The following is a 24,068-nucleotide window of genomic DNA, read 5'->3' on the forward strand; positions in this document are numbered from 1 at the left end:
AGAGAGGAGGGCAACTAAAGCAAACCAAAAGCCTGCTTACACAATAACTTCTATGGGGATGCTGGAGCAAGGCCATGATGACACCAGTAGCTAAGTATTGCAATCTTGCATTCAGTTCAAGCTCAAACTGGCACCAATCAAAGCTAATCAAAGACTGAAGCCTGCAGAAGACAATATGAGCAGCCTTAGTCTGAACTCTTTGAAGTTTGTGAAGTAGGCAGTAATCCAGGGAGTTGCAGTAATCCAGTTGGAGTGACACAAAAGCTTTTTTGAAGAATGTAAAAGTAGTAGAGGAAGGCCCATATTGCAGTTTATTTGCAGAGACTATTGTAAAGACCTCAGTTTTGTTGCCTTTCATTTTCAATTTGTTGATGGACATCAAGGCATTTGCATATTGTGTGCTCTGTAGTTGTGCAGACCTGCTGGAGCTGAGAAGAAAGGTCAGACACTAGCAGCAGTGTGGCATCAGCATAAATGGGATACTGCAGTTCTGAGTAATGGATGGTAGGAACAAGTGGTTGGATGCACATAATGAATAAAATGGACCCAAGAACAGCCTTGAGGTGTCCCCATTCTTTACATAGCAGTTGAAGATGGGGTTTATACAACATTCACTGACTGGGTGCAATCATTCAAGTAGAAGTGAAACCTGTTCAAAGCAGTGCCCAAGAGACCAAAAGTAACAAGAAGATGCTGAAGAAGGATGTCATGGCTGAGTGGATCAAATGCAGCTAACAATTCCAGCATTGACATTAATGCTATGTGATCCATGTTATGGTCATCCATTACATACAGCAAAGGCATCTCAGTTAAATGATTCTCATGATAAGTTGACAGAAATGATTCAAGTAAATTGTGACAGGAGAAACTATTCAGGAGCTATTGCAGCTCAACTTTTTCAAGTACTTTAGACAAAAAAGGGAGATTGGAAACATTGACAGTTTTAGAGGTTATTAGAATCAATGCTGTTTTTTTAAAAGAAGTGAGATGATGACATCATGCTTAAACAATAAGAGTACAGCACCAATCCACACAAAGTAATTGATTATGGGGGTGACATCTAGGATCTTCAAGTCAAGGCATTTGTGCAGGAGGTAGGTCGGAATCTGGCTAAGAATGAGGGATTTCTTTGGTGAATTTATGATGATCTCCCTTACCTGGGACTTGATGACAGGCACAAAAGGTGTTCCATTAAAGCCATTTGAGAAAAAAAGTAACTACAAGTGTGCTTGCTATTTACAAAAGCTCTGGTTGTGTATGTTCATGTTACTGTTGCGAAGGTCTGATCATGTCACAAAATTAGGGCTAACATTTCATTTCTTCTTTTTACTGTACCAGATGACATGACTATGAGGAGTTATCCCAACTAGCTACCTTAATTCCAGCTTTGTTCCCGATTGGTCAGCAATGACCAGTGAACAGGGAGAACACAAACTCAACCAACTCAGCCCCCATTCTGCCCATTCTAGCCTGTGAGCTCACCTCACAAATTTGTCTTGTGCACAACATGGGTCATTCTTATTTCCATCTTGGACTTTGGGGTGTGTACCTGCCTTTCTGAAGACTGGAGTGATGCAAGGTTGTATGTATGCTCTCACCGATAATCTTCCTGATTGTCATAGACTGGATCATGAGAAGACAAAGCTCACTCGGCTCACAGAAGAAGTAGCTATGACTGGCCTGACCATCAACATCAAGAAGACGGAGGTAATGCGGGTCAACAACAACCAAGAAGCCCCACTCCAACTACATGGAGAATGTATTACAGAGTCTGACCATTTCACCTACCTTGGCAGCATAGTCAACAAAGATGGAGGTACAGATGAAGATGTAAGAAGCCGAATAAACAAAGCCAGGCTTGTATTCCACACCCTACGACCTATCTGGAGCTCCAAGGCTTTATCTTTACACACCAAGATCCGCATCTTTAATACCAATGTAAAGTCAGTCCTTCTGTATGGATTTGAGACATGGCGGGTGACAAATGCCATCACCAACAAGATACAGACATTCGTCAACAGATGTCTGTGCCGCATCCTCAACATCAGATGGCCCAAAAAGATCTCCAATACAGACCTGTGGGAGAGAACCAACCAAAAACCTGCCAGCCATGACATCAAGAAGCGGAAGTGGGGCTAGATTGGTCACACCTTGCGAAAGCCAGCTGACAGTTTAACAAGACAAGCTCTGGGCTGGAACCCATAGGGGAGGCGCAGGGTTGGGAGACCCTGACAGACGTGGAGGAGATCAGCCCACGGAGAGGCGGAGACAGCTGGTATGACATGGTCCCAACTGGAAAGGGACGCCCAGAACCAGGTCCGATGGCAGGGTGTGGTTGCGGCCGCTCCACTGGGTGCGAATAGGAGCAAGAAGAAAAAGACATGCCTATCTAAACCATCATAATTTTGAGCCCTTACCTCGGGCTTCCATTTTTTTTCTCATTTGGTAGATCTGCTTTTTTAATCACAATGGCCTCAACGGTTAGCGCCTGTCACCAATACAGTGAAGGTTGGCTGCCCAGAGTTCATTTCTCGTCTCAGGCACGCTGTTCTTTCTCTGCACGTGGCATCTGTTTACAGAGCTGGCTGCTTGCCGTAATATAGCCTCGGTCGCTGGCACGGCGTAAAACACCAATCCCCCGCCCCTCAGCCTCTTGAGTCTCAGCTATTGACGCCTTGTCCACCAACCCTTCCTGCATGCAGTTCTGGGCTGATGGCTCAGTTGCACTCCTTATATACCTAGGGTTTTGGCAGAATAGGTGGTTTGTGATAGGTCCTCAGTTGCACTCCTTATATACCCAGGGTTTTGGCAGAATAGGTGGTTTGTGATAGGTCCTATAGAGGTTCTTTTGAACTGGTTTCCTAGAGCAGAAGCCCATGATCCAATTCGGCTACTAGATCTGGGGCATGCTTTGCATATTTATCTTTAAAAAATCCTCTTCCTATAGGAGGGACAAATCTCATCTGTTTCTACCATTGCGTGAGAATGAGGTAACGGCGCAGACTATGGCAACCTGAATAAATCAGTATTTCAGCCAGCTTATGTGGATCTCTCAACCTGAGCAAATTCCCTAGTTCAGACCAAAAGCATGAGGCTCAAGCTGTAGCTACTAGCATGGCCTTCTCACGCATTGTAGCCTTAAAAGAGATAATCAAAGCATAGGCTTACAGTTACTACGTTCACAGATTTCCCTGAGAGACTTGGTCCTTCTCTCTGATTTTCTGGATGCTGTTTGGAGTATATCTGCTGCGCAGTATATGGCCCACATCATCTCTTGATCAGCCGGCCTTGCCTATTCTGATCAGTTAATCAGCTTGGCAGGGCCCACTGCTTAGCTGCACGGCTGGAATTGACGTATGTCTTAAAATTTTTGGATGGTTACCACCACCCCCCCACCCCCCCCCCCCCACACACACACACACACACGCAAAACTTTTATTACTTCTCATAGTCATGTCCTCTGATACAGTACAAAAAAGAAATACCATTTTTCATAGTAAAATTCCTTTCTTTAAGTAATTACCAGATGACATGACCATTAGTTCTGTCATGTCTCCCCACTGTGGGTCTTTGTTTAGTCTGGCAAAAAACTGGAGAGGTGAGCTCACAGGCTAGAAGAGATGGAACTGGGAGTGAGTTCATTGAATTTCTGTTCTCCCTGTTCATTGGTCATTGCTGACCAATCGAGAATGGACAGCACAATTGAGGTAGCTAGCTGGGATACTCCTCAAACGCATGTCATCTGACTCGAAGAAAAGAATTTTACCATGAAAAATGGTATTTTTTATTTTTAATTTCACTCAAAATGTTTGATCTAGCGATAAGAAACTTTTTCTTTATTTCTGTAACAAGGCATCAATGTTTATATGCACAAATTAAAGAATTTATTTACAGTCCATGATAAGCAATGTAGAGACCATGAACCTTCTTGATGTTCCAATGTTTAAGAGTCAGTTCTTATTGTATGTAGGTTCTTTTTAGAACGGTGGCCATGATGGTTCCAGACTATGGAATGATTGGAGAGATTGTCTTGTATTCAATGGGCTTTGTCAATGCAAGAAGGTAAATTCTTCACATCACTTCCTTGCTTTCTGCTGGCAGGAAGTATTCATGCTTACAGGAACAATTTGAACAATGCTGGCAAAGAGCAATCAGAAGACATTTGAAACATTGGGCTGAATGCAATTATCTTTTCAATACATTACTCCAGTTACCATCTGAAATTAATGCAGTGATTACTTATAAACACATCCTATGTATTTTTCTGGCATTTTCTATTTGGAGTACTTATATCTTAGTTTTATGATAGTGGTTGCTTCAGCTTCAGTTAATCTTCAGCTTCTTAAAAACAAGGTTTCAGTTAAATGATGCAGCTGCATCATTTAAGATTGCTTTCCTCTTTCGTTCTTATTCCAGTATTTTAGATACTATATATCCTTTTTGAACCTTCTCTATATTTTTTGTTCAGCTTGTCCAATAAAATTGTAGCTACATACCGTCTTTGCTCGGAGCAGCTGTCCTCTCAGCACCATTATGACTATGGCATGAGAGCAGTCAAATCTGTGTTGACAGCAGCTGGTAATCTGAAGCTCAAGTACACAGATACTGATGAGTCTGTTCTACTCCTTAAAGCCATCAATGATGTAAACATGCCAAAATTTTTGGCTCAGGTAAATATTTCTTAGTTTTTAATTTGCAAGTTCTAAAAAAAACCAAACACATCTTTTAAGGTTTTTATTCATCCAGGATATTAACTTTTGTAGCACACATGATTCCAGACGGCATATTAGAGCCGGAGAGCGGGGAGCAAGACTTCGCTACCTTGACAGTCGAAGACTGGCAGAGATTACAGTAGCAAGATCCCCGCATAGCCGCTGTCTGCCAAGTGCTCAAAGAAGGAACTGACCTGGCAGTTACGGGGCCAGAGACAAGGAAATATGCCAGGGAGAGGAAAAGCCTGATGCTAGAACAAGGTGTACTCTACCGGCGTGTTTTTGACACAACGACGACCAGCGTGCAACTGATAGTACCCCACTCCATGTGACAGAAGGTGATGAGAGGTAGAAGGTGATGAGAGGTGTGCAGGATGAACTCCACCACACCCATTTTGACAATGCCATACGACATGCACAAATGCTTTTTTTTCTGGCCGCTCACAGCAGCTGATCTGAAGTGGAAGATTCAGAGCTGTAAACGGTGCGTTCACAGTGGCACGCACGCGCAAAAAGTGCCCATGTCAACCATCGTGACATCACACCCACTGGAGTTGCTGACCATCGATTTTCCCACCATTGAGGTCAAAGGGGAAAAACAGAATATACTGGTCATTATTGACCATTTTATGGAGTTCCTGCAGGCAATGCTGACGAAAGACCAAACAGCACAAATGACAGCTAGGGCCCTGTGGAATGACTATTTCATAACATGAATTTCCCTCCAGAATTCTGTCTGATCAAAGCCGGGATTTGGAGTTCAAACTCATTCAAGAACTGTGCAGCCTGGCTGGAATTAAAAATGAAGGATCACGCCTCATCACCCTTGCGGAAACCCTGTGGAAAGTTGTAACAGAACGCTTATTGATATGCTGCCCAACAGAAGCCGAAACACCTGAAGTCTATGGTGCACGCCTACAACGCCTGTATACACAGCACCACGGGATTCTCACCCTCCTACCTGTTCTATGGACGGCACCCAAGACTGAGAGTCAACCTGGCATTTGGCCTAGACATAGGGAAGTGACAAGGGAAAAGTTTCAGGAATTATGTACAGGATCTGAAAGAAAGCCTTCGTAGTGCATACAGAATGGCCTCAGAGCAAATGAAAAAGCCCTCGCTCAAGAATAAGATAAAGTATGATGCAGGAGCTTTGGCAGCTACCTTAGAGTCCTAATCAAAAAGATGGGACCACAAATTACATTCAGAGTAGATGATTGCTGGGAGGAAGGAGTATTTGTCGTTCTGGACAAAATGAACGATATACTTGTGTATGTGGTTCAAAGAGGGGATGACTCTGGACCAGAACAAACACTCCATAGGAATCTGTTACTCCCAGTGGGTGCATTAGGCTGGGCACCACCTTTGGCCAGGAAAGCACCACCAGGATAACAAGCCCAGACAGCATGCAGAGGAGGAAGCATGATTGTGGAAGTAATGAAGATGACAAACTGGTGCAATTTCCAGCCATCGAAGTGGGCCTAGAGTTGAGGCCAGAGGCACTAGAGTTTGTTCCAGCCTCGGTTCCTGCGGAAAACTGGGAGGAGGAGGTAGAGCAGGAAGACAAAAGAGAGGAAACAACATAGAGCAGCAGTGAAGAGCAAGAACCTTTACGCCGCTGTAACAGAATCTGCTGACTGGAGGACAGATCAAACCTAATGCACCGATGTGCAAGTGGAAATCAGTTAGACAGGGCGAAGTTGCATGGTGTCTGACAGGAGATGCAAAATCTTTTAGGTTCTAGTCAGGAAGCCCCCTCTCAGGTCATAGTCTGTATGCTGGGAATGCACTAATGGAAGTATTAGAGAAGTGGCTTAGTTTACTTAGTTTACCTGAAACTGATGTATGATCGGGCAATTCTTTTCATTTAGTAGTTTTATTTTTTGACAAACACCTCTATGTGTAGATGTGAGATTTTTTATGAAAAACGTGTAATGCTGGGTTTTACACTGTAACTCAGTTATGTTGTTCAAGATCTGTTTTGATGATTACAATCTTCAGTGTGTAACTATTTGTATCTGGTAAACCATCATTCTGATGATTCGAATTTGATGTATATTGGTGTAGAATGTACCTGTATACGCTAACCGTTGTCTTACGGTTAACTTCTCATTTCTTTTAAACATTCCTATGGATGAGTAGGTTACTTGCTATGGTAACCAGTGTTAATTGTTAACTATTCCTTTATGTATACAATGCTGCACTTGGCTGCAGAGATTTGTTCATGGGGACTTCTTGTTTTATTATTGAGTTGATGTTTCTGTTCTTTCAAATGGAAATTGAATGGAAACATTTTTTCTTTCCTCGGGTAAGTGTAACACTCTAGTAGTTTACTAAGTTATGTTATTGTTTATAGAGGGTAGGGGTCGAACAGCACCCAGGACTGCCCCTTTTTCACGTAATAGCCAGCCTTGAACTGCCCACCCGGGGCTACTGGCAACTGGGCCTCTTGTTACACCAGAAGTTACGCAGTTGCCTGAGCCACTTGGGGAGACAATGACCAGACAGGGTGGGATCAGTGTGTCTACTGGCGCCACAGGGGCACTGAGAAACCATGTGGCAAAACCATGGGAAAAGAGGAGGGGATGGTTTTGGAACATTTAACGGGAGATAGTATAAGTAGTGTAGCTTTACAGTTGAGAGAGGCTTTTTGGGTTTGGAAGTGAGAGTGGAAAGATGGCAGGTGAGCCCATGAGTGAAACTCTGAATAAAATCTACAATTATGCGGCAATTTCCATCGTTGTTGTGCTCTTGTATGACTAGCCCACCGCTACGTAGCCATCACAGACTGATGTGTTGGTTACACTTTGTTAATTTTTTTTTTTTCACATTTTCAGGATGTGCCTCTATTTGAAGGCATTATTTCTGACCTCTTCCCTGAGGTGAAGTTACCCCAGCCAGATTATGGTGCCTTTCTGGAGGCTGTTAAGGAAAATTTGTTCCAGAGAAAATTACAGCCAGTTCCTTGGTATCTTGGAAAGATTATCCAGGTTTTGTTTAAGTACAGTTTGTATTTTAATATTTAAATTTTCTTTTAACTTAATTTTATGAAAGTAGGGTCCTGATAAGCGTTATCCTATGAGGGCACATCCAGGGTTTTATGTAGTCTGTTCTCTTTTGCGTTTTGAGCTGACCAGTGGTGCCATTTTGTTCATGTTTAATAAATACTGTTTCATCAAACTACAACAGTGTCTAGTGCTGTAGGGTCGCAGCACAATACAGGTAGTTTGGTCTGAGCAGCCTTTTACAATCTGCAATCAGGTTGTCACAAATTATTACATTTGTATATGACTAACTTCCCATGATTTCTGACAAGATCTGTCTACAAAGTCTTTTCTGCACGCTGTTTTAATGCTGCTCTTAGCTAACTCTACAATTCTTTGAGAATTAGTGGTTGCATATTACTCAGAAATATTTCATACAGATTAAGCATTAAAATGATATAACTCATTTGTTGGGTACAGGTTTATGAGATGATTCTTGTGCGTCATGGCCTGATGATCGTGGGACAACCTCTAGGAGGAAAGACCATGAGCTATCAGTGCCTTGCAGATGCACTTACTAGTTTGGAAATTTCTGGGAGATACCCTGAACACAAGACTATGTACCGCATCATCAATCCTAAATCCATCACTATGGGCCAGCTGTATGGCTGCTTTGACCCCATATCACATGAGTGGTTTGATGGTTTGTTCATATTAATTTTCTTTTGGTTTGCATCATTTCTTCAGAAACATTGTAGCAGATTTATTTTGGAATGGTAAGCAAATTACAAATGGATGTTTAATGTTTCCTGCAGCAAATATTTTAACTTTAGAGCACCAACTGTTACCCTCTATTATGTTTAAACTAGCATTTCTTGATGCATTAGTTACATAAGTTTCCTAATGTTTGATTATGGGTTTATTTTTCTGATTCTCTGTAGTTTGTTGGTAGCAGAGATAAGGATCATGCTACACTTCTTTCTAATTTTTATTTAAGACTGATAGTGCAGAATGATGTGGAAAAAAGCAAACATTTAATACCTTTATGCATTACATCACAGGTATACTTGCCACGACTTTCCGAGAGTTTGCCTACATGACAAGTGAAGACAGAAAGTGGATCTTGTTTGATGGTCCAGTTGATGCTGTTTGGATTGAAAATATGAATACTGTACTTGATGATAACAAGAAGGTAAGAGATAGATATGTTTGCACTTTGACAGTGACCTTTTAGAGTAGACAGATTTGATCACCATGTAACAGAAGGTAGGGAATGGTTGCACTGCCTCTCACTACTCTTGACAACTCAACACAATCATTGGATTCTGGTATTTATTTTTGTGCCAGTCGTTGGTTCCAGCCAGGGGGAAACATACACTCCTATCTCACTGCAGGATGGGATGCTATGCCCACAAAGTTCTCTTTCCAACTGATCCCTTGTTCCCTACCACTCAACCCTCTTATTTCCCTTACCCTAAAATTTTCTAGAAAGTACCCCTGGCCTTGTATGGTAGTGTAGGACATAGGATGGAAGATGGCACGCACACAGGGAAGGTACAGCGTGGCGATGTGGGGTATTTACTGGCCGGGTGACGACCCCGTGACCGAAGCAGAGCGAGAGGGGGTCAACTAGCAACAGGGTGAAGGTGCGCGGGGTGTGTCTGTGGGGAGTGGAGCGAGAAGGCCGTGGGAAGAGGCTAGGGGTCAGTTCGTGAGGAGACAGCGCAGAGGTAGGAGCCCATCCGACCAAGAGCGCTAGTGTGAGGTATATAGTTTCGCCATTGCCAGAAATATCGACTGGCGTCGGATTAAAACCATCTAGAACCCACGACAGTGTTGTGTTTGGTGTTGTGGAGAGACTGGGGGAAGAATCGCATCTAACCCTGCTACACTTGTTTGCTAGGTGGCCACCACATATCTCTCTCTGGGTTTACTCTCAGCCACAGGGTCTCCGGGTAGTCAGTTACATTCTGTTATCATTGCCCACCTAGCATATGTGTGTTTGCCTGTGTGTGTGTGTGAGTGCACGTAGGGCCCATCCCCATACTACTGTAGCTATATTGTACTGTATACTTGAATACACAATTGATTGGGGGAGGGGCTAAATAAATGGTTTCTTTTAATGTTGTGCTTTTTGAGGCTTCATCTGAAAATAAAGACAATGTTACCATTGTTTAAAACATTTATCCCATTGGAACTCTAAGCTTGATTTCTAGTCACTTGTACATATTGGGAAAGAATTATATAGGCTTTTATGTCTGCTTTATGTCTTGACAATGTAAGTAACCAAGTCATGTCTTGCATATGGTGATGTTTTCACTTTTTTCAGGTGTGTTAGTCAATGGTTTTATCATTTCTTTTCAAATATGCATGTATGGTCCATTATGCAGCTCTGTCTGATGAGTGGAGAGATCATCAAGATGAGTAATTCTATGAATTTGATCTTCGAGCCAGCAGACCTGGAACAGGCTTCACCAGCCACTGTCTCCAGATGTGGTATGATTTACCTTGAACCTCACCAGCTTGGCTGGAAGCCGTTAATGAAGTCCTATATGGACTACAATTTGCCAAAGGTAAGAGATAATACTTCATTGCAAACATTTTTCACTTAATACACACACTGAGAGTATTTTTCATTTGTGCATCAGTGGAACTCTTTTTGTGACAAGCTTCTGCGATATGTTTAGCAGTCTGTTAAAGCTTTGTTTTGAAGCCTACCACTTTATCTCCAACAATATTTTGAAAATATGCTGAATTTTTTTATCTTCATTTTTATTCAGGGTTCCCTAAGGCTTAGTTCTAGTTCTGATTCTGTTTATTATGTATACTTCATCTCTGTCTACGGTCATTAAGCAGCATGCAAGTATCACTTTGATGAATTTTTTTGTGTGCTGATGACATACAACTGCAACAATCCTGTAAGCCCACCAACATTCAGGTGTTCTCTCTCTCATACACACACATTTCAAGCTTGCAGGCAAAGAACATCTTTAGCCTTTCAGCTAGCCAGGAGCCTCACTTTCCAAGCTGCTGGGGTAGGGAATGGAGGTTAAGGTGACCAGACGTCCCATATTAGGCGGGACAGTCCCGCTTTTGACCTCGTGTCCCGCCTGCTCATCAGGCGAGATGCCCAATGTCCCGCTTTCTGGCTTTCTGGCAAGTCCATCAAATGTCCCGGTTGTCTTTAAAAATCACTTTTTTCGGCGTTCTTTGACGGTGACGACACCATCATCGGCACGTGTCCCGCTTTTGCCCCAGAAACGTCTGGTCACCTTATGGAGGTCCATCTTGAGAAGACAAAGTTTTTGTGTTAGACCATTTTTCTTCAAATTTTTGCTGTCCAATGTTTTTTCTCAGTCTGTTGGAGCAGTTTAAACAGAGGCCCCTGGACTATCCCATGCTGTAAAAATATATATACACTTGTGGATTAAACTGGTAGACCATGACCAGACAGGGCAGGGTGGGGGGTAACCACTGTTTACTGGGGCTGGGAAAGGTTGTGACGAGACCATGGGGAAAGGGGGTAGATAGATGGTTCTGATGGTAGATGGTAGAACGTTTGACAGAGATAGAATAAGTAGCATAGCTTTAGGGTTGAAGGAGGCATTTTTGGAAGTGAGAGTGGAGAGACGGCAGGCCAGCCGCTGAGTGATACTCTGAATAAAATCTTCAGTTATGTGGCAATTCCATCTTTCTTGTGTTCTTGTACGACAAGGCCACCCCTATGTAGCTAGCAGGGACTGATGTGTTGGTTACATATTAATTGTATTTCTTTATGTTTAACATAAACTCAGTCCTGGTGTACAGAAACGCCAGTTTCAGTAGTTCCTGAATGCTCACTGCTGACCAACAGCTGGGCTTGGAGTTATTTTGAGTATTTCTTACTAAAGAACTAGCTGTGCTATTATAGAGACAGAATTATGACATTTACAAGTGGAGTAAATTCTTTCTTGAGTTCTGTACCTTGACATTTTTGGTTCTTATGTGATGTATCAAATGAGTTAATCTTTCCACCAAGGAGAAGCTGACTCACAAGGAACTATGTTAGCCAGGGTTCTTAATGGATTTATTACAAGCATGAGTATAAAGTCTGGCTGGGCAGATAAACTTAATTTGTGTACAGAAATGTTCTTTTATAGAATGTGGTATTTGTTGTGGTACTTGAAGAAGGAAATTTTACTCCTAAAAATATTTTTTCTAGACTATGACAACAGAACAGCTGGATATCATAGAAGAATTGTTCAAGTGGCTGATAGACCCATGTCTGGATTTTGTGCATCACCACTGTCATACAGTTATTACAACCTCTGATATGCACATGGTGCTTTCATTTATGCGACTGTATACTGCACTCATGGATGAAATTTTCTGGTCTTTGGATGGACCTCCTGAAGGGACCACTATAACCCCTTTAACTGATCAGCAGGTAAGATTTTCATTGTTTTTCTTCTCTTCATATCTGTAAGCATGTGCATATGTATATGAGGGTGTCTGTACAAATTTTAATTTAATACAAATTAATTAATTCAATAAAAATTAATATTTAGCAAAATGGCAATGTGGGGGTGAGGGTAGAGAATTGGTGAGGGGAATGGGTTACTCAGGTGATAGGGGAAAGGGAACCAGTTAGAGAAAGAGCACAGAGAGGTTTGCAAGGTACTTCTCTATGAATAAAGGATTAGGTTTTATTTTAGACAGGCGGTGGGTCTTCTGAGTGGCTGGGAACTGCTGTTTCCCATTGCCAGTCCTGTCAAGTGGCACTAGAATAAAATACCTTGACTCATGTTGTCAAGAGAAGTGGGAGAATGTAATAACCCCACCTTCTCAGCAATACAAAGCTAGATAAAAGAAATATAATCCTACATCTAAACTATTTTTAAGACACACCTATGACATCACACACAAAAACAGAACCACATCTAATGTACTTAAAGTAAAAATAATTTTGAATTTTTTTATATAGGCATAGTATAAAGTTTCCTGCATGTAGTAGAACAAATTTTTCTCTCTGGGCATATTCAGGTATGGACAAAATGCTCAAAGCTTTTCTAATAATTTACTGATCACAAAAAGAAACATGATCCTGATACCTGACTAAAAAAGAAGATGAATCCCTCTGCAAACTTATTGATATGATCTTTAAATTTACATAATCATTATCATTATGATCATCCTCTTCATCACCACTCACTCTCATGTCACCTGTCAATCTATAACACAGATAATCTTCTGGCTGCAAGGCCTGTTTGTCTTTGCTTTGATCTGGACCATTGCTGGCACTGCTTATGGAGACAGCAAGAAAAAGTTTGATGAGTTTTATCGTCAGCTTCTTCTGGATCAGAATCCAGACTATCCAAGACCTAAGGTCGTTAAGATGACAAAGGTAAGTGTAAATGGAGTTTGAAGCCAGTTTAAATAAAGATAACATATTTTGAGTGATTTTGAAGCATGTTTGTGAAAAATGAGATGGGAGAAGTTGAGTTTCCTGGTGACAGATGAGGAGCCAACATATGGCGATACATGTTTTATTACAAACACATGAACACACCAACTTGCGTGGCTTAAAAGCAACTTGATCTTGGGCAATATGACTGTGTAACTTTGACAGCTGCCTCATTCAGAAAAGTGACTACCAGACAAGGTCTGGTTGCCAGAGTCACAGAGCATGTACAGAGAGGACTAAGTGGGAGACCACATGTCATGATTCATCGGTCATTTATTCAGAGAGACTAGTCATAAATCTTGCCATCTTTGTGGCTTTTGCAGTCAAGTGACTTAGCAGTTGAGGTTTGAGTGTTTATCATGTCTTCTGAGACTTCATGTCACTTCAGAAATTTTATGTAGTAAGATTTGTAGATTTTTGTAGACTTTGTAGATTTTGAGAAGGCCTTTGACTCCGTAGACAGGGAAACCATCTGGGAACTAATGCGGCACTATGGATTTCCACCAAAGTTCATTGCCATCATCCAGCAGTTGTATGAGAACTCGACATGCCGGGTGATACACAAGGGAAAACTGTCTGACCCCTTCGCAGTGAGGACTGGAGTGAGGCAAGGTTGTCTGCTCTCACCAACAATATTCCTGATCGTCATAGACTGGATCATGAGGAGAACAACCTCTAACAGCAACACGGGCGTTCAGTGGACCTTCGCCAGACAGCTCGAGGATCTTGACTTTGCGGATGACATCAGCCTGTTGTCCCACAATCAACAACACGCACAGACAAAGCTCACTCGGCTCGCAGAAGAAGCAGCAATGACTGGCCTGACCATCAACATCAAGAAGACGGAGGTAATGCGGGTCAACACAAAGCAAGAAGCCCCACTCCAACTACATGGAGAATGTATTACAGAGTCTGACCGTTTCACCTACCTTGGCAGCATAGTCAGCAGCAAAGACGGAGGTTCAGATGAAGATGTCAGAAGCCGAATAAACAAAGCCAGGCTTACATTCCACACCCTAAGACCTATCTGGAACTCCAAGGCTTTGTCTCTACACACCAAGATCCGCATCTATAATACCAATGTCAAGTCAGTCCTTCTGTATGGATCTGAGACATGGCGGGTGACAAATGCCACCACCAACAAGATACAGACATTTATCAACAACTGTCTGCGCCGCATCTTTAACATCCGATGGCCTGAGAAGATCTCCAATGCGGACCTGTGGGAGAGAGCCAACCAAAACCCTGCCAGCCTAGACATCAAGAAGCGGAAGTGGGGCTGGATTGGCCACACCCTACGAAAGCCAGCCGACAATTTAACGCGACAGGCTCTGGGCTGGAACCCACAGGGGAGGCGCAGGGTTGGGAGACCCAGACAGACGTGGAGGAGATCAGTCCACAGAGAGGCAGAGACAGCTGGCATGACATGGTGCCAACTAGAAAGGGACGCCCAGGACAGGGTCCGATGGCGGCGTGTGGTTGCGGCCCTATGCTCCACTGGGGGCGTATAGGAAAGAAGAAGAAGAAGAAGAAGAAGAATTTTGACAGATAAAGACAGACATCATACCATACATTTTTGTGTAAAATTAATGGTCTATCCCTGAGTAACCATATGAGGGGAAAACAGTCATACAAAACAGTTGCAAGTGTGAACACAGATATGGCTTAGCTGTATACATGGCGTTGTTATAGGCATCAGTGGTACACATTTTGAAATGGCTTTTGTTGTTTATTTATTTAAGTATAGAATGAAATGTTATGAGCATGTCCTATCCCTCTACATTTATCTTGTCTTGAATAGATGTTAGCATTGTGATGAGACAATTTCTAGAACTACCTGGATGTGAAAAAGTGTAAAGCAGTCGGTTTAGACTGCTGGCCTGGTTCTTTTATTTGATACTTGTTTAGAAAGATGGATCAATAATAGGACAGAAAAAACACATTATGGTTATACAGTAACTGTTTTATATAGGTGAGCAAATAATTGGTGAAGCTGTTTAGTCATGTGACCAGAACTGATGTGGTGGTGCAGGCACAACTGTTCCCAGAACGAGACACTGTCTTTAGCTACTTCTTCCAAAAAAGGAGCACAGGAAACTGGATAGGTTGGCTTGAGATGGAAGAAAAGAAAAGAGAAATGCAGTCTGATCTTGACAAGGTGAGATGATGCACTGTTAGATATATTAGTTATACCAGTTAGTATATACTGTCAGCGCAGATTGTTACAAGCTTCCATCTAAAATTCTGCAATGAATTGCAATGAGTCAAATTAGTTTTATTTTGGGTGGGAGAGAATTTATAAGCCCTAAGTTATGTTTCTTCATGTTTCAGGGTTTTATTTCATGCTTTTTGTCCAGCTTAGTTTTGAAAACCAGTGAACAGAAAGTAGAATGGAGAAAATTGATTGCATGCCTTTCTTCTAAATTTACATGCTGTTGATCTTCATCAACCAAGATTCCACCAAAACAAAATGAAGAGATTTTGAAAATCATGAAATTAAAGTTTTGAACTAGGAATGAATAAGTTGTCTTTTCACTCCTTTCATATGTAGATGTAACCAGATCACCTACCACATGACACATTTGCTCACACTGCACGAAGAAAACGCTTGACACTTAGCCACGGGTTGTTTGCATCTTTATTAAGGCAACCACTAGCTGCCTGCTTGCAGCAGCTGTTGCTTTTACTGCCTAACAGAGTACACACCAAGCGAATTGTCTTGTCATCCCATTTTATATTCACCGGTAGAGTTAATGTATAACCCAATCAGTGCTACTGACTGTCTCTACCACCTAACCAGCCTTCAACTGGCCTCTAAGCCACCCTCTGCCACATGGGTTTGATTTACAAAGTTCTCTTCTTTTTGTTTCTGGATTTATTTGTGATTAACATTTGACTTAAACTAGTTAACCCTGTTAAATGGTAGCCTCTTGTTCTGGGTGTTAGACTGTGCAGCTATTTCCCAAAGAAGTAAATAATGCTGAGAGTCCCTAAATTTTAGAAAAAATTACATCGGAATTTTCTGTTCGGCAAAAACAGGTTAGTGATTTGATAGTTGACACCAATGAGACAACACGACAGGCCTTCTTTTTGCGCACTTTTCTGGTGAAAGAAATGCCTGTTCTCATTGTTGGTCCCACTGGCACAGGCAAGTCTGCCATCACCAACAACTTTCTTGTCCAACTGCCAAAAGACATGTGAGATGTCTTCTCATTCTGTTCATCTTGCATATTCTGTTCACATTTATGACAGTGACATTTACGAAAACCCATTCTTAACAGGACAAATATGGAAGAAGATTTGGAAAAGCTTTATTTATATAACTGTCATGGTTAAATGTTTAGCTGTATTTTTCCAGTCAAAGAAGGCCTTAAAATCTTTTCATGCATTTATGTAGCCAAGCATGCACACACACACATATACACACTTTCTCTCTTGCACTTCATCATTAGTGTAAAAATTGTGAAATCGCTGTATGCATTCAAAGAAAATGGTTTTGTACTTTTGTGTTATAAAAACTTTGTCATCAGTCTCAAATGTCCAAATAAAATGAAAGCATTTACACATTTAAACAATGGAATCCTGAGTTGTTTTTACCCTTCCCCCATCTGCACAAATAGGTATAAATTGCTAGCATGGTTATCTTTTACCAGTTATTTTGCAGAGTTTGTTCAGCTGAGATCTGTGTATTTTTTTAAGGTATATCCCCAACTGTATTAACTTCTCAGCAAGAACAACAGCCAACCAGACACAGGACATCATCATGTCCAAGCTTGACAGGTCAGTCAACGCAGCATTTTATGATTTAAAAGTTGCCTGTCAAAACATTTGCAGTTTAGTGGGTTGTCTGTAATGTTGTAACAAGTGAACTGCAAAACTTCTAAAAAAACATTTTAGAATTTTGGTAATGTAGTTTACTACTGTGGTAGAATTACTGAGGGAAATTTCTTTGTTATAAGGGAATGTCTTTATGAATTGCTTAGTATTGCATTCCAGGTCCATGCTAAGTGTCCTTTATGTTATTGTAAGAAATCTAGGTGTGAGCTTAGATGTCAGTGGAAGGCCAGCAGTGCTGTTTGGTGCACACATTTGTTTTGGTATAGACTAGGGCTGCAATGAGGAGGGTACCACACCCTGCCTTTCTGTAAGTCCATCCCAGCAAACAACCGTTCTATCTCCCTTCCCTGGGTATACAGAGAATAGTCATGGTGTTATAGCTTTAGCTTTTGTTGCAAGTCATAGTACAGACAGTTAAGACTTCAAAGCATGCCAAGAAGAAATCTCTGCTATCCTGACCAGCAGCCAGGTTGAGATCAAAAGCTGATGGATGGGCGCTTGTTATCCAGAGTGCCAACCAGCTGTTAGACTATGTGGTTACATGGCAGAACTTGGGTCAATGTCTAGTCATAGCCTTTGAGATTTTGCTAGTTTGCTGTAAGCCCATTCTAGAAGCTGCATGCAACTAGCAAGTAGTTTCCAGAATGAAACTTATGAAATAATACAACTACATTTTTAGTGGGTGTCTCCAGAAAGTATGTTGGGCAACCCTAGTCACATAGGATATTTATGGCAAAGGTAGTCTTTTTTTAATGAATGGCATTAGTGGTATATTTTTAACTATAGTATGAGCACACCTATAATAGCTAGTACTTTGTTTTAAAAGCTAGCATAAGGTGCTAAAAAGTGTATATCAAAAGGCGGCGTAAAGGTGTCTTTGGACCACCAGTGGGCAAAAAGTGCGTTGTGTTTGTGGATGACTTGAGCATGCCAGCGAAAGAAGTGTATGGAGCACAACCCCCAATCGAGCTACTTCGGCAGTGGATAGACCATAACCACTGGTATGACAAGAAAGACAACTCTAAAATCATGCTGACAGATTTGGTGAGTGTCATACAAAACTTTAAATTTCACTTATTTATTCTCTGCATCCCTTTGCATTGTCCTCCTAGAGACCAGTGTGATTTAAAATCATGATGGACTAGTTTGTTTATGGGTTCCTTGGGCATGAGAGATTTATGGGTGATTTGTCTATCAGCAATGATGTAGGATCGTCTTAACTGGAGAAAGATTCCCTTCTGTGAGTTGACTTTTTTTCAATCTCAGTTCAGTGGGCATTTGAAAGAGGAACTATCCTTGTTGTTTGACCAGTTATAATCTAGGGTCATAGATGGTGTCATATGTTAAGCTCTAAACAGATAGCCCAATTAAGACCATTTTTATAAATAATAAATTAGACTGACTTGAAAAACAGAAACTACTGACTGATCCTCTTTCTCCAGATTTTTATCTCTGCCATGGGACCTCCTGGAGGTGGCCGCAATGATATCTCCAGTCGACTAACTCGCCATACAAATATAATTACCATTGATGAGTTTGATGACTCCATTCTGTATCGGATATTTGGCACCATCACTGATCTTCATTTTAGCAAAGGGTTTGAAGCTGCTGTTGTTAGGAATGGAAAGGTGATTCTTTACCCAATGACCTTCTCTGCTATCAAGGGCTTGTGTAAATAGTGTTTAAAAGGTTTTAGTTCAAGATCTTTATGTTGTAGTATTTTCTATAAAGGTCCACCAGAGTACATCTAGGCTGAGCTCAGTACAAGATTCTTTTTTCCAAAAACTAATGTACAAGTTTACAAAAATTGCCATGCACAGATCAAGGTTAAAAGTGTGACCTGATAAATGTCGAAATATACAGTTGATTAACATGTGGTCCCATCTGTCCCACTGTGTGTAGTCTTGATCGACATGGGAAGCATACTCTTATACATTATATTTATCATATAAGGGATTTTGACCTTCATCTGTAAAAAGTGATGTTTATAAGATTTAGTCTTGACAACAGAATAAGGTTTTTGAAATATTACATTCATTCAAAAATAAAAGCTGCATAAGAGAAGATCTTACATTTTCCCCTAGTTCTTATTCTTCTTGTTCCTAATAGGGCTGCAACAAAGTTCTTATACATTCTGTAAATTTTATTTCATGAATATTCAGCTAGTAAGCAAGATAAAGAAAATGTCTTAAAAATTAAATAATGAAAGAATATTATTTTTCTGCAGTGCTTATGCTTTGATGGTTTAATGTCTCTCCTTACAGTTACTTGTGACAGGCACTATGAATGTGTACAAGAGCTCTATTGCCATGTTTCTGCCCACACCCACCAAGTCACACTATGTCTTTAACCTGCGAGACTTTTCACGGGTTATCAAAGGTGTCTTGCTTGCACCAGCAGTGAGAATGTCAGAGCCTGACAAGTTAGTTCGCCTGTGGATACATGAAGTCTATCGAGTCTTTTATGACAGGCTGATAGACCAGGGAGACAGGTGAGTTTCTGCTTTAATGAAATAAAATGTGGCTGGTTGGATCATCAAAATCTCTTTTATTTAAGTGAAGAATCATGAATATAACATGCATGCAAGATTCATAGCTATAAAAAGGCTGAGGCTACAGTCTACTGGTGTTTTTGTCAAGGCTCAGTGTTGATGGCTTCTTCCAGTTTTGTTGGAGCTTTTTGATCTTGGTTTTGCTGATTTATTTTTTTTAAATTCTGTGCACAGCATTGATCTCAGTTGGTGGGTTCTGCTTTGTGCATTCTCTGCCTTCTGACATCAATTGTTGAATAGGTTGGCTAGAGTCTTACTCCATCATGGTTTGTAGTCTTTCCTTTCAACATGGATCTGAAATTTCTGCCTAAAGTTCCAACTTCCTTTCTTCCTGCAATGTTCTGTGGCACTTGACATGCCAGCAAGCTGGAGAGTGATGGATAAAAGGCTGCTGAGTAAAGAGTTCAATAATTTGCTGTATGAAGTCTAAAGGTGCAGACACACAACAAACAAAAAAATGGTTTGGCAAACTTGTTTTTGTTTTTAAAAGAGCAGTCTGCCAAGCCGGTATGCCAACTGTTTCACAAACCAGTTTTGGGGCTTCTGGCCACGTAGGGAACATTCATGTACGCCATTTCGGTAGCTGATGACAGAGTTCTTGGATGCTGATCTGCTCATGTTGGTGTGTATAATATGTGTTTGTGATGAAATAAAGCAAATATCTGTGCATATTTGTGTTCAACACTTATAACTGACCTCCAAAGTGTGGGTTTTTGATTTATCTTCTGCTATGGTTGTATTCGTATACTAAGAAGGGATTAATTTCTAGTGTAATCCTTGTACTTCCCACACCATTTTAGCATTAAAATTATTGAAAGAAGTTAAATGCATCAGTTCAGCAGTTGTACCTAATAAGACGGTTGCATGAATTTATTATTATGATTATGATTATGATTATTATTATTTCTTATTACAAATTAACTGGCAAATTATGATGAAAAAAGAATTAGTGGCTGAGTTAAGTTACAGCAGTTTAAAACAAATTTTTAAAAATCACCGACTGAGAATCTGAAACACCTGCTTAGGAATTCTAGTTGAAGCGCCTATTGCCTTCACCAGGTAGGCTTCAACCATAAGTATATCAAGTCTCAGCATTAAATACTTTGTTGTTTGTTTATTAGGAAAGTGCTTCCACCTTGCAGCAATTTCGCACGATAGGGGGTGAGGGAGTGGGGAGGAACCGGAGAAAACCTCCAGTGCCCAGCCCTGTAAACAGGTGTCACATGCAGAGAGTGTTCCAAAACAAGATCTGAACAATGAGCTGCTCACTGCAGTGGTGACAAGCAAGTGTTTTAAGCACTACACTACCGGGCACCCCATTTAGCACTTAGCTTTAATGATATACTGATGAGTGTATAATTTTCTTGTAATTTTGTGGTGTCCTGCAGTGTCAGGAAAGCAGATTTTGCCCTGGACACAAAAATCCATTTCATACTAACACTAATTTATAATAATAATATGTTTATTTGTATAGCGCTTTTCCCACCATTAAAGGTGGGCTCAAAGCGCTTTCCTAAAAAGGAAAACACATAAACATAATAATAATGGACGCTGGTCTCAAAATCAATCACTGAAAAATAGCTGAATTTGTATACTGTAGTAAGATCATCAGGTTAGTTTTACAATCGCTGAGAAATAGATTCTTTCCAAGAATTTCCGGACTAAAATACTTGAGGTAGCCATCAGCATGTTAGGGTAGTCAGAGACTGTTCACAAGCTCTGGAGAGAAAGTTGTGGATTCTACCTATTATCTGATATTAAAACATGGCTACCTTCACACTCCTATGTATGACACCTTTGCTATGCAAGTATTCCAGAGCATGCAGTACACCCTGCAAAATAAATGTGACCTCTAGCTCTATACACAAGATATATGTGACTGCTAGCTCTGGCAGATCACTGTGAAGTAGGCAAGCAGCAGGTGACTGCAAGAACCATAGCCCATAACAGGCATGACTGTCTACAGTAATATGGAAGACAAGGTCATGTTGTAGCTGCTTGTTTGATACAACTTCTTTCTGTACATAAGAGAACTCAAAATGTAAGTTTTCTAGATCAATCTGTTTAACAGCCACCAGCAGTCCTGATGCCATATGCTGAGCTAGATGCACTGTGATTGTATCTTTGTGACCTTTGTCTATTCCTGTATATAGCTGATAGACACAGGCCACACTGTCAAACTGCAAGATGGTAACTTCTGATGACAATGACTCACTGATGTTGAGAGTGACCTTTACCTTGTTTTCTGCCAGTGGTGAGGAGGTGATGTCGTAAGGCTTACTTTCTGGTGGAGAATCAAACGGCTGATATTCGGAAGTAGGAATGCAAAATAGATCAGCAGAGACTCAGATCAACAGAGCTGAAGTCACCAGAAGACTGCTAATAGCGATGAAATTATAAAGGAGAGGAAAACTGCATGAAAAAGTTTTAAAGTGTAGCAGGAGCGCTTGTTTGGGTCAGCGGGTACTGCTGACTGTGCTTGTTCCCTCCACCCCGCATCCCCTTCCACCCCACGTGTCACTCAGCCTCTTTCCCCCACCCCAAGGAGATAGGTGCTAGAGTTTGGAGGCTAGGTAAATAGGTTATGATAAATACAGTAGTTGTATGTGTAAATTATGTAAATAAATCTATGTCTTTGAACCTATTTACCTGTGTGAGCTTGTTAGTGCCAACGAATGCTAGTGTGTCATACCTGTGTCCTTGTCGTGCAAATGAGGTGAACGTGTATAATTAGCGCAAGTGAGATTTGTGTTGTCCATGTAGCAGTGACACAGCAGCAGAGGGACAACACAAGGGAATGTCCGGCGGAATTGATGCACCGTTAGAAGAGACATTTTAGTTTGAGAAAGTAAAGCAGGGTCTTTTGTGGACTCCAAGGTCGGCTGAGTGCGGGTGCGTAATGGATAGGAATTGAAAAAGAACACAACGCAAGATAAAGATTAGATGACGCATCCGACTAACGAGAGCTAGAATTTTTAGTGGAAAATTCTCCTTGGGAACTTCCGTCCTCTTGCCTGGAACAACAAAGAGGAACAGACTGATTTGGCGCTAAGCTAAGGTAGTGTGTTGGCTTTTAGCGAGGGTCAGTCAGTCCGGCTACAAAAGCAAAGGACTGATTGTGTGATCATCAGAAGAAATTGTTAGAGAGAAAAGATGATGATGCTCAAAGCTTGTTTTTTTGGTGATTACACAAATCCTGATTCTAAAGTGTGCATCCATTTAAAAATTCCATGATGAAGTTTCGAAGTGATGCTGGCTGCTTTCTTCAAATCTCCAAAGCAGGCGGCCAATACTGCCTGCTGAATGGATATGAAGCTTGTTTCTTCTAAAGTCTTTTGCGGGGAAAATTTTTTTTCACAGGGTACATAATTTCTGATCAGTTTATAAACATTTCACTTAAGTGAATGGTTCAGTGTTTAGTCAAGTTGACAAATCGCCATGGAAGCCATGATTAAAAGCTGAAAACCAACACAAAAGAATGGATTCTAAAACAGCAAGCAGACTGCAAACCAGACACAAACAGGTTTACCAAACTGGTAAGGGAAAAATGTGCAGTGTAGATAATATGGCAAACATGAAAAATTGTGTGTTCGCACCTTTAGAGATTTTTTGCCTCCCTCATCCCATTCCCCAACACATATATATACACTGAGTTGTTTTGGCACTTGAAAAAGATTGCTCATATAATTGTATTAAGTTTTTTGGGGCCTAACTGAAAGGATGCAGCATTAGAGGCTGTTTGATAACCTATGCACACATGCTTGCACACTCATATCAGCAATTACAGATGCATACCATTGTACCTTTAAATGCTGGTATTCCCATGACCAAAAGGTAAAATGCTTGTGATCCAGAGAGGGACATGGTTTGTAGGCTTGGATTGGATCTCCAGTTTTCATTCTTCATGTTTAGAGGGATAGAGCAGCTTGCTACTATGTACCCTCAGTGGCTGATTCTCTGTGCAAAAAAATGAAAACAATACTTGCATACATATTTACTTTTATAGCTTTTCTTCATGTGAATCAACATTTAGATAAAGAAGTTTGTACGTGTGTGTGTGGTTTTCTTTTTTATCCACACTAACTGATCAATGATAAACTTTCCAAGTCTTGTCTGTGTGCAGGGAGGCTTTCTTTGAGACTGTGTCCAAAGAGTGTCGAGACTGTTTCAAACACTCTATTGACAAGTATCTAGGTCATCTAGTTACTGGTGGCTCTCTGAAAGATGATGATATTCGAGGCTTGTTTTTTGGTGATTACTTAAATCCCGATTCCAAAGTGTATGATGAAATTACCGACTTCAAACAACTCACAGAAGTCATGGACCAGTCAGTATTACTCATATTTTTGAGGATATAACTTGTGCAAGACTGTTATTTTAGATTGATTACAAGGAATGTTAATATGGTATGGAAGAGCTTACTTGATGTGTGCAATCTCCTTAATGTTGACTATTCCTTAAATGGTTTATTAGTTATATAAAATATTAGGTATTTTCTTTCTCCCATTCCATGTCCCCAACACATATGTAGACTTGTTCTG

General features: G+C 40.9%; 1 protein-coding gene across 5 annotated transcripts in view; it reads left to right on the forward strand.

Annotated features, from left to right (window-relative positions):
* The window catches only part of LOC112573597 (dynein heavy chain 3, axonemal-like), a 107,522-nt gene that overhangs the window by 48,639 nt on the left and 34,815 nt on the right, over window positions 1-24,068 (forward strand). For 3 of the 5 annotated variants that reach the window (XM_025254109.1, XM_025254137.1, XM_025254146.1), the window contains 15 exons: window positions 3,971-4,062; window positions 4,469-4,670; window positions 7,550-7,702; window positions 8,177-8,399; window positions 8,758-8,888; window positions 10,087-10,269; window positions 11,898-12,122; window positions 12,918-13,079; window positions 15,172-15,297; window positions 16,179-16,336; window positions 16,839-16,919; window positions 17,837-18,020; window positions 18,419-18,604; window positions 19,241-19,467; window positions 23,651-23,854. In XM_025254109.1, the coding sequence (XP_025109894.1) occupies window positions 3,971-4,062; window positions 4,469-4,670; window positions 7,550-7,702; window positions 8,177-8,399; window positions 8,758-8,888; window positions 10,087-10,269; window positions 11,898-12,122; window positions 12,918-13,079; window positions 15,172-15,297; window positions 16,179-16,336; window positions 16,839-16,919; window positions 17,837-18,020; window positions 18,419-18,604; window positions 19,241-19,467; window positions 23,651-23,854 (2,537 nt within the window). The remainder of the gene's footprint in view (window positions 1-3,970; window positions 4,063-4,468; window positions 4,671-7,549; window positions 7,703-8,176; window positions 8,400-8,757; window positions 8,889-10,086; window positions 10,270-11,897; window positions 12,123-12,917; window positions 13,080-15,171; window positions 15,298-16,178; window positions 16,337-16,838; window positions 16,920-17,836; window positions 18,021-18,418; window positions 18,605-19,240; window positions 19,468-23,650; window positions 23,855-24,068) is intronic. The other 2 variants (XM_025254117.1, XM_025254127.1) reach the window with 2 other exon arrangements.

This window comes from Pomacea canaliculata, linkage group LG1 (assembly GCF_003073045.1).
Source record: "Pomacea canaliculata isolate SZHN2017 linkage group LG1, ASM307304v1, whole genome shotgun sequence".
NCBI lineage: Eukaryota > Metazoa > Mollusca > Gastropoda > Architaenioglossa > Ampullariidae > Pomacea > Pomacea canaliculata.